The sequence below is a fragment of the Silene latifolia genome, chromosome Y (genome assembly GCF_048544455.1).
Source record: "Silene latifolia isolate original U9 population chromosome Y, ASM4854445v1, whole genome shotgun sequence".
Taxonomy (NCBI): Eukaryota; Viridiplantae; Streptophyta; class Magnoliopsida; order Caryophyllales; family Caryophyllaceae; genus Silene; species Silene latifolia.
In genome coordinates, this window is record NC_133538.1 from 145,924,528 (window position 1) to 145,940,662 (window position 16,135).

The 16,135-nt window shown below is 41.0% G+C and overlaps 1 protein-coding gene and 1 pseudogene across 1 annotated transcript; both read right to left on the minus strand.

Moving 5' to 3' along the window:
* Positions 1-1,760: 1,760 nt before the first annotated feature.
* On the minus strand, positions 1,761-4,076 carry LOC141626438 (pentatricopeptide repeat-containing protein At2g13600-like; annotated as a pseudogene).
* Positions 4,077-4,557: 481 nt separating this feature from the next.
* Positions 4,558-6,853, minus strand: LOC141629127 (uncharacterized). The gene is made up of 5 exons (XM_074442179.1): positions 6,719-6,853; positions 6,288-6,576; positions 5,848-5,945; positions 5,153-5,772; positions 4,558-5,038 (listed from the first exon to the last, which is right to left on the minus strand). The coding sequence occupies exons 1-5, from the start codon at positions 6,851-6,853 to the stop codon at positions 4,558-4,560; spliced, it is 1,623 nt and encodes a 540-aa protein (XP_074298280.1).
* Positions 6,854-16,135: the final 9,282 nt, after the last annotated feature.

Below are 16,135 nucleotides of genomic sequence, written 5' to 3' on the forward strand. Positions count from 1 at the left end.
TATCACTATTTCCGACCTTATCCAAAAACGCTTGTTGATTTTTCCCTCGTAGCTTCCACCACTTGATTCGTGCCTCATCGATTACCTTTCTCTTCCTCAAGTCTCTCCTATCCCGAAATGTTGTGTTGCGGTACTTTCCCCGGGCATGACCTTGCAATCAGTGTACTCTTTCCTCCACACATTCCTTACCAAAGGAAGTCAATTTGACTTGCATTTCCTCCACACCTATAAGTCACCAAATGAGACTGCCTTTTCTCGAACCAAGTGTTCATTATGCCCAAGTCATATGCCAAAACAAAATCTAATATGTCACTTCCTGATTCATTTCTCTCTCTCCCCGAACCCAAAACCCCCATGAATACTCTCGAAGTCAACTCGACTAGTACCCACATGCCAACTCGACTATAATATAACCATAGCCACAAATATTTTCCTTACAGTGGGTATGACACAATTAACACTCCAGGCCCACAGTTAAGTTTAGGCCATATTGTCACTCATTTCTGGTGAAAGTGACTTAGAATCTAATAACTACACATTCTACAATCACACAACTTGTTCACATATTCAACGTTGTAGCTGTAATAACGCTCAAAAAATAACAAAGAGGTATGAGGTAAACATTTCATTTTAACTGTAAAGGACTACTTACGAACAAACAAAAACAACAGTTTTTTTCTATTTTCAAAGCAAATTTCATGAAATATGGCAATAATGGAGTAAATCAAGTTGATTCTGAGTCGTTCTGACTGATAACAAATGACGCATTATGAGTTTCATCTTATATGAGTCAAAAGTAGAATCATACAAAAGAAATTCACGAGTTAACAATTTGAAAACCTTATCTAATGCTACATCCTTCCGATAGAGATTTTAGAAACACAAAAGGTCATCGTGCACACAATAACACCAATTATACTTCTCTATCCTTCTACTCCTACAAGAGTTCGGGATGGAGGAGTATTTTGGTCGTATTCACAAGAAAAGTAGCCAATCCCCAAATACACAATTCAAAAATGAACTGGCTAAGTTTTTTTCCCATCCAAGTGATGACAAAGAGTCCTGATACAAGTGTGATAAAGAAGGACATGGTTGCAAGGGGCAAGGCTCGAACTCCGGACTAACTACACAGCAGCATGTCGTTTAATTAATTAATAGTTTAGTCAAATAAAACTAAACCCAGGATAGATTAAGTTAGAATTAATTAGTTGTTAGATTAATTGTAGCTATTAAAGTTAATTATTTAAATTGTTGATCAAGTTGGTTAGGAGGAGTCCTAGTAGGACGTTTTTTTAGCGGTGGGACGTTTTATTCGTCAATTAGGAGTCAATTTTTAATTAGCTATAAATAGCATCAGCTTCTATCTCAATTAGGTATTCAAGTGATAAATAAAAAAGCAGTTTGCATGTTTACAATTGTAAGCCCAGGTTCAACACGTTTTCGTTCCGCCATTGTTATAGTTTGACGCGTTTTCAAGCTTTTTAACACGGATTATAGTCCATAGGTCTTGACTATAATTCACCATTGTTCGGATTATAGGTCTAATCCGAGCAAATATCCCCTTTTGTGTTCGTTATTTTCTGTTAGATTGTCACGCTTATCACGAGATAAGTTTCAAGTTTGTTAAAGTTGGTTAAGCTTCCGCTACTCGTATCAAGTCCCTTAACAGAAGCTACGACAATCTTCTTAAGGATAGTAGTCTTCTTAAGGATACTGACGGCAATTTATTTGATAGACCCTTCCAAAGTTTCGACCTCTGACCACTTGTTTCGATGAATGCCCTTAGTACTCACATCAATTAATTTTGATTTGTGAAAACCATTGATATTTCAACCAAATGTCACGTGTTCATAGTCTAATTAGTTTCCTGGACAAGGAGATGCATATTACTTAACAGCAAGATAGCAATGTTTACCTGATCGCTGCAATTGCAATATACTTTCAGCTACAAACAGTAAGGCAAATAGCCTTCCGATTTGATCATCTCTTCCTCATCAATCTCAAAACCACCAATAATAGGAACAGATTTAACCAGCTTAATTTCCTTAGTAAGAATCTTCAGGATGGAATAGATATCATTTGTCTGGGGGTGACTTCTATCCCTAACCATAAAGACATGTACACGGCTCTGTATCTCAATCCAACTGCACCCCGGCTGCTTAACAACTCCCCTTTCCACCATAAGTTTACGAACCCCATTAACATCTTTCCACCTTCCAAGTTCTGCATACATGTTTGATAGAAGAACATAAGGACCCGAATTACTAGGATCAATTTCCAATCGTCTCTCTGCGACATACTTTCCCATTTCGATATTCCGATGAACTTTACAGGCCGATAGCAAAGAAGCCCATACAACAGTGTCAGGCGGGATTGGCATACTCTCAATCAAGTCTTTTGCTTCATCAAAGCAAGCCGCTCGACCAAGTATATCAACCATACACGTATAATGGTACTTCCATGGTTCAAGACCATGTAACTTAATCATTGAGCGGAAATAGTAACGACCCTCTTTCACTAGACCAGAATGACTACAAGCACATAGCACACCAAGCATTGATATGTGGTCGGGGTTTTTGCCGGACATCAACATTTTCTTAAACATCTCAAGAGCTTCAATCCCATATCCATTTTGAGCATAACCTATTATCATTGCATTCCAAGAAACATGATCTTGATCCACCATGTTCCGGAAAACCCCTAATGCATCATCAACCGACCCAGATTTCATATACATATCTATCAGAGCATTCCCTACAAAGATTTCAGAATCTGGCCCTGAATGAAAGCATGGTCCATGTTTTAACAAGTGAGCATGTGATTGCATGCCAAGATTCAAGTCTGCCAGAATGGCACAAGTGTTGAGAAGATTACCGAAAGTAAAATGAGTAGGCCAAACAGATTATTTCTTTAATTTTCGAAAAAGATCGAGTGCCTTCTCATTTTCTCCATTTTGTGAGTAGCCTGCCATAAGTGCATTCCAGGATACTACATTCTTATCAATCATATTTGTAAACAATGAGTTAGCAGCATCTACACTTGCTGCTTTTGCAAAACCACTAACCATAGTAGTCACACCACATTCCTACAAGGCATATTTTGGAAGATCACAGTAGCTTCCTTGATTCTACCGTTTTTCGTATACATATCAACTAATGCATTACCTAAAATCAGGTCGTTCCTATACTTGTCGTTTTTCACAACCAAACCATGAATTTGTCTACCTTCTCTAATTGTTGCTAAGGTTGCGCAAGCACTAACCACACTAGCTAGTGTAATCTCATCAGGGTAAACCCCATGACACATCATACTTGAAAACACCTCAATAACTTCACTCTCGGGGCCGTTCTGCTCATAACATGTTTCAAACTATTCCAGGACACTCTATTTCTATCATCCATCCCATCAAAAGCCTTCCTAGCCGATACCACTTCACCACATTTAGCATACATGTCAACAAGAGCAGATCCCATATACACATCCAACAAACAAGGCGTCTTAGACATCGCACCATGAACTTGGGTACCCATCTCCAGATCAACTAACCCAGCACAAGCACTAAGAACACTCCCAAACGAGTACTGATTCAGCACAAATCCCTCTCGATGCATCCCCACAAAATACTCAACCGCCTCCTCAAACCTATCACACTGAGCAAACCCAGACACCATCGAATTCCATGAACACTGATCACGCTCATCCCCAGGAATCGCCTCAAAAACCTCCCCAGCTTCATCTAGAAAACCCCACCTCGTCAAAGCACTCAAAATTGAATTGAAAGTAAAGATGTTTCTTTGCGGCATTTTATCAAACACCCTACGTGCACCATCCACGAACCCACATTTCCCATACATATCAACCAGACGATTCTGAATAAAAACCTCGGAGACAAAGCGGGATTTAACGATTTTAGCATGGACACACCGGCCATGGCGAACCGAGTTTGATTGAATGCACCAATCCAATAATTTGGCAAATGGTGATGAATTTGGGAGATATTGGTTTTCAACAATTTGCTTAACCAGCACATTTCTTGCCATCCCATTATTTTTTTTATTTTTTTTTTTTTTTTTTTTTTTTTTTTTTGGTGAAGTCCCGACCCATATGCGTCCCGATTCAAAATGACTTAATGTGACCCAAAATAACCCGAAACGACAAGTACTAAGTCATATTAATAATATTATATGCATTACAATAAAGTTTCATTGATTACAACAATTCCTAATAAATAGTTAAATTTGCAAAATAATATTTCTTAATCAATATAGTACTAATTAAAGTGTTTTAATCATTGACCCGAAAACGACCCACCCAAAATGACCCATACCCGAAAGTGACCCGACCCGGAATGACCCGACAACAGGTCACCCGAAATTGACCCGAAACCCGAAATGACCCGACCCGAAATGTATGACAGACGCGAAATGACCCGACCCAAACTGACCCAACCCATACCCGACCCGATTGACCCATTTGCCATTTCTACTCCTAGGGCAAAAGCTAAGAGAACAGCAATGAAAACTAGATGCAATAGACTTAATATTCCTAATAACAGAACTAAAAGACGCAACAACCTTTTTCCGCATCAATAACCTGCAAAACCAGATTTAGGCAATCCGTAACAAGCCTTACATGAAGAACCCCCGCATTCAAAGCCCACTTTAACGCCATAATAGCAGCAAGACCTTCAGCATGAAGGGCAGACGAGGCAAAAGACCTAGCAGAACCAGTAAAACAAACCTTCTCTTGGCCATCCAGCAAACACCACCCCAAACCAGAGAGCTTATCAACCCTCCAAGCAGCATCACACTTCATAGTAAAACCATTCCCACACCCAGACCCACCAATCAGCCACCAAGGAAAGGAATTCATAATGCTCTTTACCACATCATACTTAGAAGACATGTTCAAAATATACGCATGACCAATCTGAGAATCCTTACTACACAAACGCTCAGTCATACATGAGACGTCGTCAAGTATAGAGGAAAGTGCACGTTTGGGCCAAGGATGAGAATTTTTGAATATCATCTCATTTCTACAACACCATATTATTCAAAGTGTAGCAATCAGAGGGAAAAGCAAGGAGTTGGGATCAGGACACTTTAAAAAGTAATTAACCTAATTTTTTATCCAAACCCTAACATCTAACTCCACCTCATGCATCAAACGAAACCCTAAAGGACAACCAAACCACAGAGCCTTCGCAAAACTACAATGTCTAAAGAGGTGAGATATAGATTCCACGCAAGGGGTTAAGTTGTCACAGAGAGAACAAGAAGAACGCCAAGACAAATTACGTTTACGGAATTCTGAACCCATAGGAAGGGCATTAGCCATTAATTTCCATAGAAAAACCATAAGTTTATTAGTGCAAGGCAACTTCCAAAGTTTCGATTTGCAGAAAGAAATAATAGTTGGTGACATCCTTGAGCCATCAACACCCGAGACTGATCTATTGGAGATGGCAGTAACATCAACATAATAACAAGACTTAACAGTATAATCACCATGCTTAGAAAACTTCCAATAAAAAGAGTCGTAAGAAGATTGACACGGGATATAAGTTGCCAGTATTCTTTCCTTAACATCCTCACCTGGATCAAAACCAAGGGACGAAAGATCCCATCTCCTATGAATATCATGAAGCTCGCCTACCATAATCGAAGGATCAGGAGGATCATTAATAAATTCACCACAAAGATCTTGAAGACTATCACCCTGAATCCATCTACTCTTCCAAGCATTGAGACGAGATAAAGACCCAATCGTCTAAGCAATATTATTGAGAATAGGGTTAGAACCCCAAGCAAGACTTTAAAGGGCCCATGACGACGCTTGAGAAACCCGCCAGCAATTCTGAACAAGAGAATCAACTTGAGTGCCAATCTTAGGGCTAATAACCTTACCGATAGGACTTCCAGGGATACTTAATATTCTCCAAACTGATTTGGCAGTAAGAGCTTGATTAAAACAAATTATATTGCGAAGACCCAACCCACCATCTCCCACGGGCCTACTAAGGAAATCCTTGCTACACTAGTGAATTGATTTATTCGCCTTAGTTCCACTCCACCAAAAATTCACCATCAAAGACTGAAGCTTCGATGCCACACTTATTGGTATACGAAATACCGATAGAGAGAAAAGAGACGGCGAAGAGATAACAGAACGAATAAGAGTCAATTTTCCAGCCGATGAGAGGAGGATATTGTTCCAAGAAGACAATCTTCACTTAGTTTTATCAATAAGAAATTTAAATAAATCCCTCTTAGAAGAACCAATACTCGTAGGTAGACCAAGATAATTGCCAAGGTCATGCTTTGGAGCCAACTTGTAACCAGTCAGGCAATTCTTGACTGTCATTAGAGTACAATTAGGACTGAAAATTATAGAAGATTTCCCTATATTAATACGTTGTCCGGAGGATGCACAATATTCATCAATAATATTCATTAGAAAATCCATTTCCCCATATGCACCACGAATAAAGAACAAAGAGTCATCAACAAAAAGAAGGCGGGAAATCTCCGGACCATTCTTACCAATTTTGATACCCGTTATAGATTTTGCATCCTGAGCATAAAGAATCATTTGAGATAGCACTTCCGTACACAATGAGAAAATATAAGGGGATAACGGATCCCCTTGTCTAATCCCACATCCAGGCTTAACTTTTTCCAAAGGTGCACCATTGATCCAAAATTTCATAAGAAACGGTTTCAATAGTAGCCATAATAAGGTGAACCAAAGAGTCCGGTAAATTTAAATCATAAAGCACCCCTCTACTGAAATTCCAGTTCAGCCTATCATAAGCTTTACTCATATCCCCTTTCAACGCCATTAAACCCATTTTCCCATGACGCGTATGATTAATAGAATGAATGACTTCTTGGGCGATAATAATAGTGTCCACAATGCTTCTATAATACCCGCCCTTTTAGGGACCCGTTGCCGGCGTTGACTGACCTTGGGGGCAGGTAATAGACCCTAGCGATACGTGCCAGAGTTACCTTGTGCCTTGGTTTCATTTTGATGCGAGAGGCACTCGATAGAGTAGAGGCTACTCGATCGAGTAGGGGCCACTCGATCGAGTACGTTAGTTACTCGATCGAGTAGCGTCTTTTCAGCGAGGGTTTATAATCGTGTTTTCTTAAAACCGCAGATCATTTCCGCCTCTTTCTTCTAAACCTAAATGTCGTCCCTTCTTCTTCCCTTCACCAAATACCTTCCATGGGAGCCTTTGAGGATGCTAGTACCTTAAGTATGGGTTGCTTGAGTCGGGTAGCGGTCTTAACACCGTTGGGAGATGAGTAGGTATGTCGTCATCGTCATCTTTGTTTTTGTACTTCTTTGTATGGTGGTAGTCATAGTAATAGGCTTGTGTACTAATTGTTTAAGGATTTCTTGCTTGGTTGATGTCGTATGGCTGATCGAGGAATCGCTGCTTTTGGTTAAAGGTAGGTTCGCCTACTCAGTTTCTGTGGATGGTCTAGTGTGTTGGTTGTTGTCTCGTGGTTATTGTGTTGTTGGAATTGTATAGCAGAGTATATGTGGTAATCCGTTGGTGTACACAGTTTGTTGGTTGTTAATGTATTGCAGCTGTCTGTGGTTGATTGTCTCTGGTTTTTGAGGTGCGTCCTCGGCTGAGTGGAGTCACTTGCGGGAGTGGCTTCACGCCCTAGTTTCGCCCTCCGTGGAACCCGCCACGGGAGGGGATGTGCACATTAATGGGACAAGGTGGTGTCGACCTTGTTTCCGTGTCTTGTGCTTTTGGAGAAGGTGAGTTGAACTTCGGGGACGAAGTTCTTTTTAAGGGGGGAAGACTGTAATACCCGCCCTTTTAGGGACCCGTTGACCGGCGTTGACTGACCTTGGGGGCAGGTAATAGACCCTAAAGATACGTGCCAAAGTTACCTTGTGCCTTGGTTTCATTTTGATGCGAGAGGCACTCGATAGAGTAGAGGCTACTCGATCGAGTAGATTGGACACTCGATCGAGTAGGGGCCACTCGATCGAGTACGTTAGTTACTCGATCGAGTAGCGTCTTTTCAGCGAGGGTTTATAATCGTGTTTTCTTAAAACCGCAAATCATTTCCGCCTCTTTCTTCTAAACCTATATGTCGTCCCTTCTTCTTTCCTTCACCAAATACCTTCCATGGGAGCCTTTGAGGATGCTAGTACCTTGAGGATGGGTTGCTTGATTCGGGTAGCAGTCTTAACACCGTTGGGAGATGCGTAGGTATGTCGTCATCGTCATCTTTGTTTTCGTACTTCTTTGTATGGTGGTAGTCATAGTAATAGGCTTGTTTACTGATTGTTTAGGGATTACTTGCTTGGTTGATATCGTATGGCTGATTAAGGAATCGCTGCTTTTGGTTAAAGGTAGGTTCGCCTACTCAGTTTCTGTGGATGGTCTAGTGTGTCAGTTGTTGTGTCGTGGTTGTTGTGTTGTTGGAATTGTGTGGCAAAGTATATGTGATAATCGGTTGGTGTATACAGTTTGTTGGTTGTTGATGTATTGCAGTTGTCTGTGGTTGATTGTCTCTAGTTCTTGAGGTGCATCCTCGGCTGAGTGGAGTCACTTCCGGGAGTGGCTTCACGCCCGAGTTTCGCCCTCCGTGGAACCCGCCACGGGAGGGGATGTTCACATTAATGGGATAGGGTTATCGCTCGATATGATTAGCGGGGCTTAGGTGGGAACGGCTGCGGTCCCCCACTGGCAGGGCTGGTCCAGTGGACAGTCGGTGACGAAGATTGGTTGGAGTGGTTGTGACTGTGTGTGTGTTTGGTTGTGGTTGTTATAGGTTGGCTATGTTTGTTGTGTCTTGTCTCGATTCATCGACCTTGTTTGGTTTGTCTTGTTTGTTTTGTTGTGTCGACGTGATCCCTTATGGTGAGCGATCGGTCTTAGCAGTGTTGTTTTGGATGGTTCTTTGAGTCCGGGTGGGATGAGTCCTCACGAGTTACGACAGGATATAGTTTATAGTGATGAGTTGTATCTTTCTTTTAGCAGTTTGGTTGTAACACTTGTAAACAGTTTAAATGTTCTTTTATTGACCTTTGATGATTACTTTCCTCGGGCAACCGAGACGGTGATGTCCTTATATGCTAGGGAAGGTCTTAGTAAGGCTCCTTGGTATATGGGGGTGTCACAAAGTGGTATCAGAGCGACGATTTTGGAACCTGTAACAAATGAACCTAATGAACGTAGTGAGTCTAGTAAAATGAACCTGGTGTATGTGTAATGTGAGCCCCAGTTGATGCTAGATTTTGGGTGAGTAGGTGCCCTCATTTCAAAATCTTGGCCCCATTGAGCTTAAGCCAGTCACTGGGTATGGGAATGTAGAGTCGGCAAGGATGTGCCTAATGTGTATGGTGATTATGATAGAAATGATTGTGGATGAGTCTTTGTTGAAGATAGTGTGAGAGTAATAGTTAAGATAGAAGTATGCATGGTAAAAATTTTATTGGGACTTGTATGTGAGTGGGATGATAATGAGAATCGTGAAAAGTTCTAATACGATAGAAGTATGTGAAAGAGTAGAAATGTGTGATGTGATCTGGAATGTGGTAACGGTTATATTTGCTTCACCTTGTTAGTAATGGTAGTTTTATACGATTTCATAAGCCTTATAATAGTGCTAATGTTAGTAGTTAAATAGTTATAGAATTGTAATGAGCATTATAAGACTTTAATGGATGAATGTGATATGTGTATGACTGAAAGTTTCCACCTATGACGTGATTAATTTGAGTAAGTTAATTGGTTTATGTTGAAGCATGAATATGTTGCTAATGTACTTGGATGACACATGAAAGGTTAATGCTAAATGTGTGCTCGGAAGATGGTGATTATTAGTTTGTTAGCGATGTTGTAGACAAAGGTTAGACATGATATAGTGAGTTAATTGCATATATGGATGACTCAATTGTAGGGTAAACTATGTTGTGTGAATTTCGTTATGAAACGATGTGCTATAAGTCTTAGTTTGTGAAACGGTTGCAATATAGATGAGTAGTAATGGTATAATGTGAATGAATACGATAACCAGTGACGACTTCCGAACTTGTTTTGGAATCGACACGTGATATTGTCTTGCAGGAATCTTCACTTAGTCTTGTAATTCCGACCGTGTACCCAACCTTACTTGACCGAGTGTGAGTGCTTACTAGACCGAGTAGACCTCACTCGATCTAGTTAGGAAGCTATGACGTCGATATGTAGGAAATTTCCTACGATTACTCGATACAATAGCGCCTACTCGATCGAGTAGAGGGCACTCGATCGAGTACCCTAGACACTCGATCGAGTAAGCTACAGTACCGGGAAAATTCGCGGGTTCATAAACCCCTTTCCTTCCTCATTCCTCTTATTTCTTCCTCATTCATAGCAAACCCTAACCCCTCAATCTCCCTCAAACGCCCAAAATCTTGTGCTTGTTGACACGGCTATCGCAACCCTATCAAAGATAAAACCTAACGGTCTCAACTAAAATGTAGCAGAGGTAGTCGAGTATCGAATCCACAGGGAGGAAATGTAATTATAGCTGTCTATTCTAATCCTATGGTAACAATTGGGGGGTTTGATTAAATTTAATTCTAAACTACGAAGGTTGAAGAGAAGAGAAATAAGGTGAAGAGCAAATAAGCAATAAAATACGATTAAACTATCAAGAAGAGAGGGACATGTCGGGATTTCGGTTCACTACGGTAGTCCAACAACTCAAAGCGAGAATTGACTCGCATTTAACTAATGTGAGACGGATGTTAGAAGGTCCTTTCGGTCCACTTCCTACCCTAAAATACCACTAACTTAACTTTCGTCCTCATTAGGGTAGTCTACTGTTTATAGCAGGCCTATTTAGTCCAATCTTTCGATCCAGGATTAATTGTAGCCAGTTTAATAGGTGACATAGAAGCGTGCACTCAACTAGGTTGGGAATTACAGTTAAATTGCTATAGTGACAGGGTCTCTTAATCAATTCGTCCAATTCATTCACTACGTCGTCATTTTTCTACCGCAGATTCCCTAATCCCAACATGAAGGGGGTTTAGCTACTCATGTTCGTAATTAAACTAACAGCAAATAAATTTCCAGCAGAAGACATAATGAAATAATAATAATAAAATGCAAATACGGAAATTAGGGCAAAGGAGAATGATAACATGAACAAGAAATAAAAGCAACAAGTGATTATTATTAATAAAGAGAAAGGAAAGATTACAATCTGAGCGAATCCGGCGTAAAGAACACTGAATCCGAGCAATCAATAATCCGAAATGAAACAACAGTCAAAGCAAAAGCTACGTACTAAGGGTTTGATAGTTTTCCAATGTAAAAGATAATAAAAGAGTCCCCCTAATAACCTAGTAAATCATAGGTTAAATAGCCAAAGCAACAAAGTGTTTATGCGGAAAAAAATAAAACACGGATTGATTAAAGCCCATAATGTCGAAAACCTCTCGATCGAGTGGGTTAAACCACTCGATCGACCAACATCTAATAGAAGTTCCTCGATCGACCATCAGGTTACTCGATCGAGGACTTGGTCTTGTGCGGACTGCTCGATCGAATGAGGGGCGGCTCGATCGAGCATCGGGGTGTAGGAACCACTCGATCGATCGGGAAAGCGCTTTCGATCGAGTGGTTGTGTCGTTATTTCACTCACGTCTTCACCCAGGTGCCTCATAATCGTGCCACGACACTTCCAAGTGCAAAGTATCTCACTCTGGGACAGTTCCGTCTCCTCTAAATGCATGCAAAAAGGACAAAAAGGGATATGGTTCCACTACTTCCGCGATCATTCCTACAAAAAGGACAAAATACACCAAAGTAGCCAATTCGGGGCAAAATACCATAAAAACAGTATAGAAATGCAAAGAAATACGTCTTGAAATAGGCCAAAAAGACTATATATTAGGCACGTATCAAATCTCCCCAAACCAAACCTTTACTCGCCCTCGAGTAAACTCAAAACTAAACTAATGGAACGGAAATGATAACTCGTAGCTAGCTTAACTTGTCTACTTGAGCCAAATTAATGCAACAAAAATCAACAGATTAAAGCCAAGCGTCAAGACGCAAACGAATTATAAGTCTGTTTATAAATAAAGCCGACCTATCGACCTTGCAAGACCAACAAAATAGGACTCTCACGTGGTCACTCTTCTCTCATGAAGCAAAGGGCGAATGTAATATGTAAAAGAGAGAAGAAAGGACAGTCACTCACCGATGCGACCTACATAGCATGCATGCAACAAAAATGAAAGACAATTCAAATGCGATGCACAAATTCCAACCAATAAAGTCCGTCACGGCCGAGAGTATGCGAGATAATATGGGAATAGTGAGGTTCAGGTGAGAAAAGGCAAAACAAGTTATGGAAATGTGGAGGTAAGAGCGTCAAGCTAGTTCCTAACAGGACCATAATGAAACCATCCGGATCTCAAACTGACTGAAAAACTAAGTACTAGTGCCCTTCACTTGGCACAAAACTCACTAGACTCAAAGCACAATCTCCTCAAAAAATATGGGATAGAACGGAGGAGTCAGACGGTCACAAACTTCCCTTTAAAAGACACCGTCTGAAACAACTAACTGAACAACAACTCTTGTCGATTGTACATCTTCGAACATCTTCTCAACTCTGACAAGAGGGTGCAACTATTTTCACAATTTTTCTTTCTTTCTTTTTCGATACCTTTCTTTTCTCTGTTTTTTTTTCATATTTTTTTTTTCTTCTTTCACGTTTTCTTTCTCTTTTTTTTTTTTTTTTCTTTTTCAATACCTTTTTTTTTCTTTTCTTTCTTTCCTCCTTCCTTAACATAGACACCAACTCCCAACAAGAATGACAGGCCAAACTGCAGTGGAAAACATACCACAAAAGGACAAACTAACTACCTTGACTAGGTAGGCTTAGTTTGGAATGTAGCTAATGGGTCAAAAAGGCAAGTTTTGGCTAATGTGGAGCTAAATGGGTGAAAGATATAAAGAAAGGGGAATTTGCAAGACCCTCCCTGCATGTGACACCAACCACAAACCCAAATATGTGCATTTGACGAGAAATTGAATGTCATAAATGTGCAAATGAGACAAACATGCTATGCAAGGAGTACTACTCTCAAAATTCCTAATAAACTGGTCATGAATGTCACCAGTTATGGCTCTAAAACTCAGAATTTTTTAAGTAGTTTGCCAGTTTATAGGTCAAGTCTAAACGGTCAGCTATTATTTGAACAGAAATTCGTAGATTATGCGTATGACAAGGCTAAAGACTATCAATAAAAGTGCAAGGCTCAAGTAAAATGACAAGTTATAGTGCAATTTCATCACGGGAATCTACCGTTCCGACTCAACCTATATGCAAAAATAAACGTGAAATGTTTTTGAATTTTTGAAATTTTTCTAATTTTTTTTTTTTTTTTTTGATTTTTTTTTATTGAAAATAAACAACAATGCAAGCGGGAAATTAAACGTGAATGCAAAACAAATGCAGATGCAGACTCAAAAGGATGCAATACCCTCCCCAAACCAAAACGGACAGCGCCCTCGTTGTCCTCCAGCATACACCAGCAGAAAGATGGGGGATGGGGGTATACAACCTGCAAAATAAAAAAATAAAAATAAAGGAGACAAAATGAAAAGAGTAAGGTACATACAAAAGCGAACTTCCCCAAACCCGACGTAAAATCGGGAAGTGAGTAGACCGAAGAGCTACCCGTCGTCGGCACACCGCCGTCACGACCCGACTCAACAAAACGGTCTCCCACACCAAAGCAACAAACAAGGTGGAAACTCGTCGTCATCTCAGTGATCCTCCGGACCGGGTGTAAACGGAGGGTCACTCGCCTCCTCTCTCGGCTCATTGTGTGCGCTGCTCGGCCCGAATCGCACCTCTCGTGCTACGGTGTCTCCTCCGCCTCCTCCTCCGAGTCGAAGGTAGTGGAGGGTACCCGTCCCGGGTATCGGTAGAAGGAGGGATGTGGCCACCCCTCTGGAATCGGTCGCCGGGCTCGGATATGGAACTCGTAGAGCGGGAATACAGCCAAAGCCATATCCCGTCTAATCTCAGTAATGTACCGTAGGTAACGCCGGTAAAGGAGTAAGAGTGCCCTCTCTCAGAATGAAGGCCCGGAAGGATGGAAGTAATGACCCGGTGACTAGCTTCTTTGGTGCGGCCTCGGTGGAAAGATACCGGGCGTCGGGAAACGAGGAATGAATCCTCGTTCAAAGATAGTGAGGGCCTGGCGGGGGTAGAAGTAACAACGAAGCGCGGTGGTGACTAAGGCGAGCCGGTGGCATGCAGCAAGCAGGGGGCGACTCGCTCGCGGCCGACCGAAGCGGTGCTAGTGGAAGGTAAAGAGCCACTATCCATCCTGCAAAATGTTAAAGGCATGATAAGAAAAGATTGCTGCTAACCGTGGTTAAAACATGACGTTAACCAACATGTGACAGCAAAAGATGGCCCTAACAGTCGAAAAATTCAACTTCCAGCATGTAAAATCCAACAATCCTCAATAAATTCGAAAGGCAGCATGTAAGTGGTGCTAATATGATAACATAATGACTGCTAAAGGGGCTAACACAGCATGAAAACCACATATGGGAGCATGTAGGACTCCTAGCAGTCGAGGATTCTGACTCACGGTACAAGATTTCCCAGTAATTCACATCAAGTAATGGCGATAGGGGATGGTAAAAAGCAGTTAACAACAGCAATAAGTGAGCAAGGACTGAGGTTAAACAAAGCAAGGCAACAAAAAGACCGTCTGACCATCGAGAAAAACCGACTTAGAAGCCCTAATCGCGGAAATCTCGCGCAAATTTCGAATTAAACAAGCAAAGCAGTGAGGGATTGGGATAAGATCATCAAGAAGCTAATTAAGGGCATATAAACACAATTAAATCGAAAAAAATTCGACTAGACATGGATTTTTCGAACCCTAATTCAAAATCACCTCAAGAAATTCAAATTAATCGAAGAGAAAATGCAAAGAGTGTGAATGAAACACTTACTTGATGATGATGATCCTATAATAGCAATTAAACTTCAAATAAACAAGCGACAAAGGCGGATTTTAATCGAAAGAAAAAAAAACCCGCAAACCCTAATTTCCCTTAAATACCGAGAAAACGAGCACAAATGAGAGGGAAAACAAGGGGCTTTTGAAGATTAATATGCAAGGAAAGAATTGTAGGTGGCGGATTTGATGATTTTGGGCAAGAAAATGAGGATTTGGGGAGTGAAAATTGCAATTAGGGGAAAGGGGTTAGACGGAATTAGGGATAAAATGGAAATGGCGAAATAAGGAGTTTAAGTTTAGAAAAACTCCCGTGTCCACTGTTCATTTCACTCGATCGAGTGATTTTAAGTCACTCGATCGAGGAGTTTTGATGTCCCTGCTGCTCGATCGAGTAAGCATCCCCTCGATCGACCAGTTCCTCTGTGGCCTTTTTCGATCGAGTAACAAGACAGCTCGACCGACCCAATTCCCACTCGATCGAGTACAAAAAGTACTCGATCGAGGATTTCCTCTTGTGGACTCTTGGATTTCCGTCTTTACTTCCTCGAAATGCGTGAAACTTCCCCAAACCTGCATAAAACACGTCCAAACACATCCCGAAATACCAAATACGCAGAAAACACAATCTATAGTCTTAGTCTATGCTAAAAATTGTCTAACTAATTGTCCTAATTAAAATGTAATAAAGCAAAGTTTAAAAGAAATTTAAACGAATTGTCTATTACAATTTGTTACACGGGGCATTTCCCCGTTTAATTCTCATCAGCTTTCAGTAGCCCCTTCGTGGGCTTCGACAGTGGAGGACGTCACCTCGCCGATCGACCGACCTCTTCATCTTCCATGAGCTTGAATCACCATTTGCGTGTAGGAGGAATGTAGTTCCAATCTATGTAGGTTCGAACTTTCTTCGTTCTCGCTCCTCTGTCATCTTCTTTGGCATCCCTTTCGCCACTTTGATTGATAATGGCCACACCACGTCCTTTGACGATCCCATCCTTGCTTTCATCCTGCACTGCAGTAAGGACAACAGACGAACTTGTCTCCTTCTTGCTCTCAATACGAGGCGGAGGGTTAACAATAAATGACAATATTCTCCAAATTTTCATCG

Coding starts and splice junctions, on each gene's coding strand:
- LOC141629127 (XM_074442179.1), bottom strand. CDS start 6,853: ATGGGTTTAATGGCGTTGAAAGGGGATATGAGTAAAGCTTATGATAGG. Junction 5,946..6,287: donor TTATCTTGGTCTACCTACGA/GTATTGGTTCTT, acceptor CTGCCAAATCAG/TTTGGAGAATATTAAGTATC. Junction 5,773..5,847: donor TTGTTCAGAATTGCTGGCGG/GTTTCTCAAGCG, acceptor AATATTGCTTAG/ACGATTGGGTCTTTATCTCG.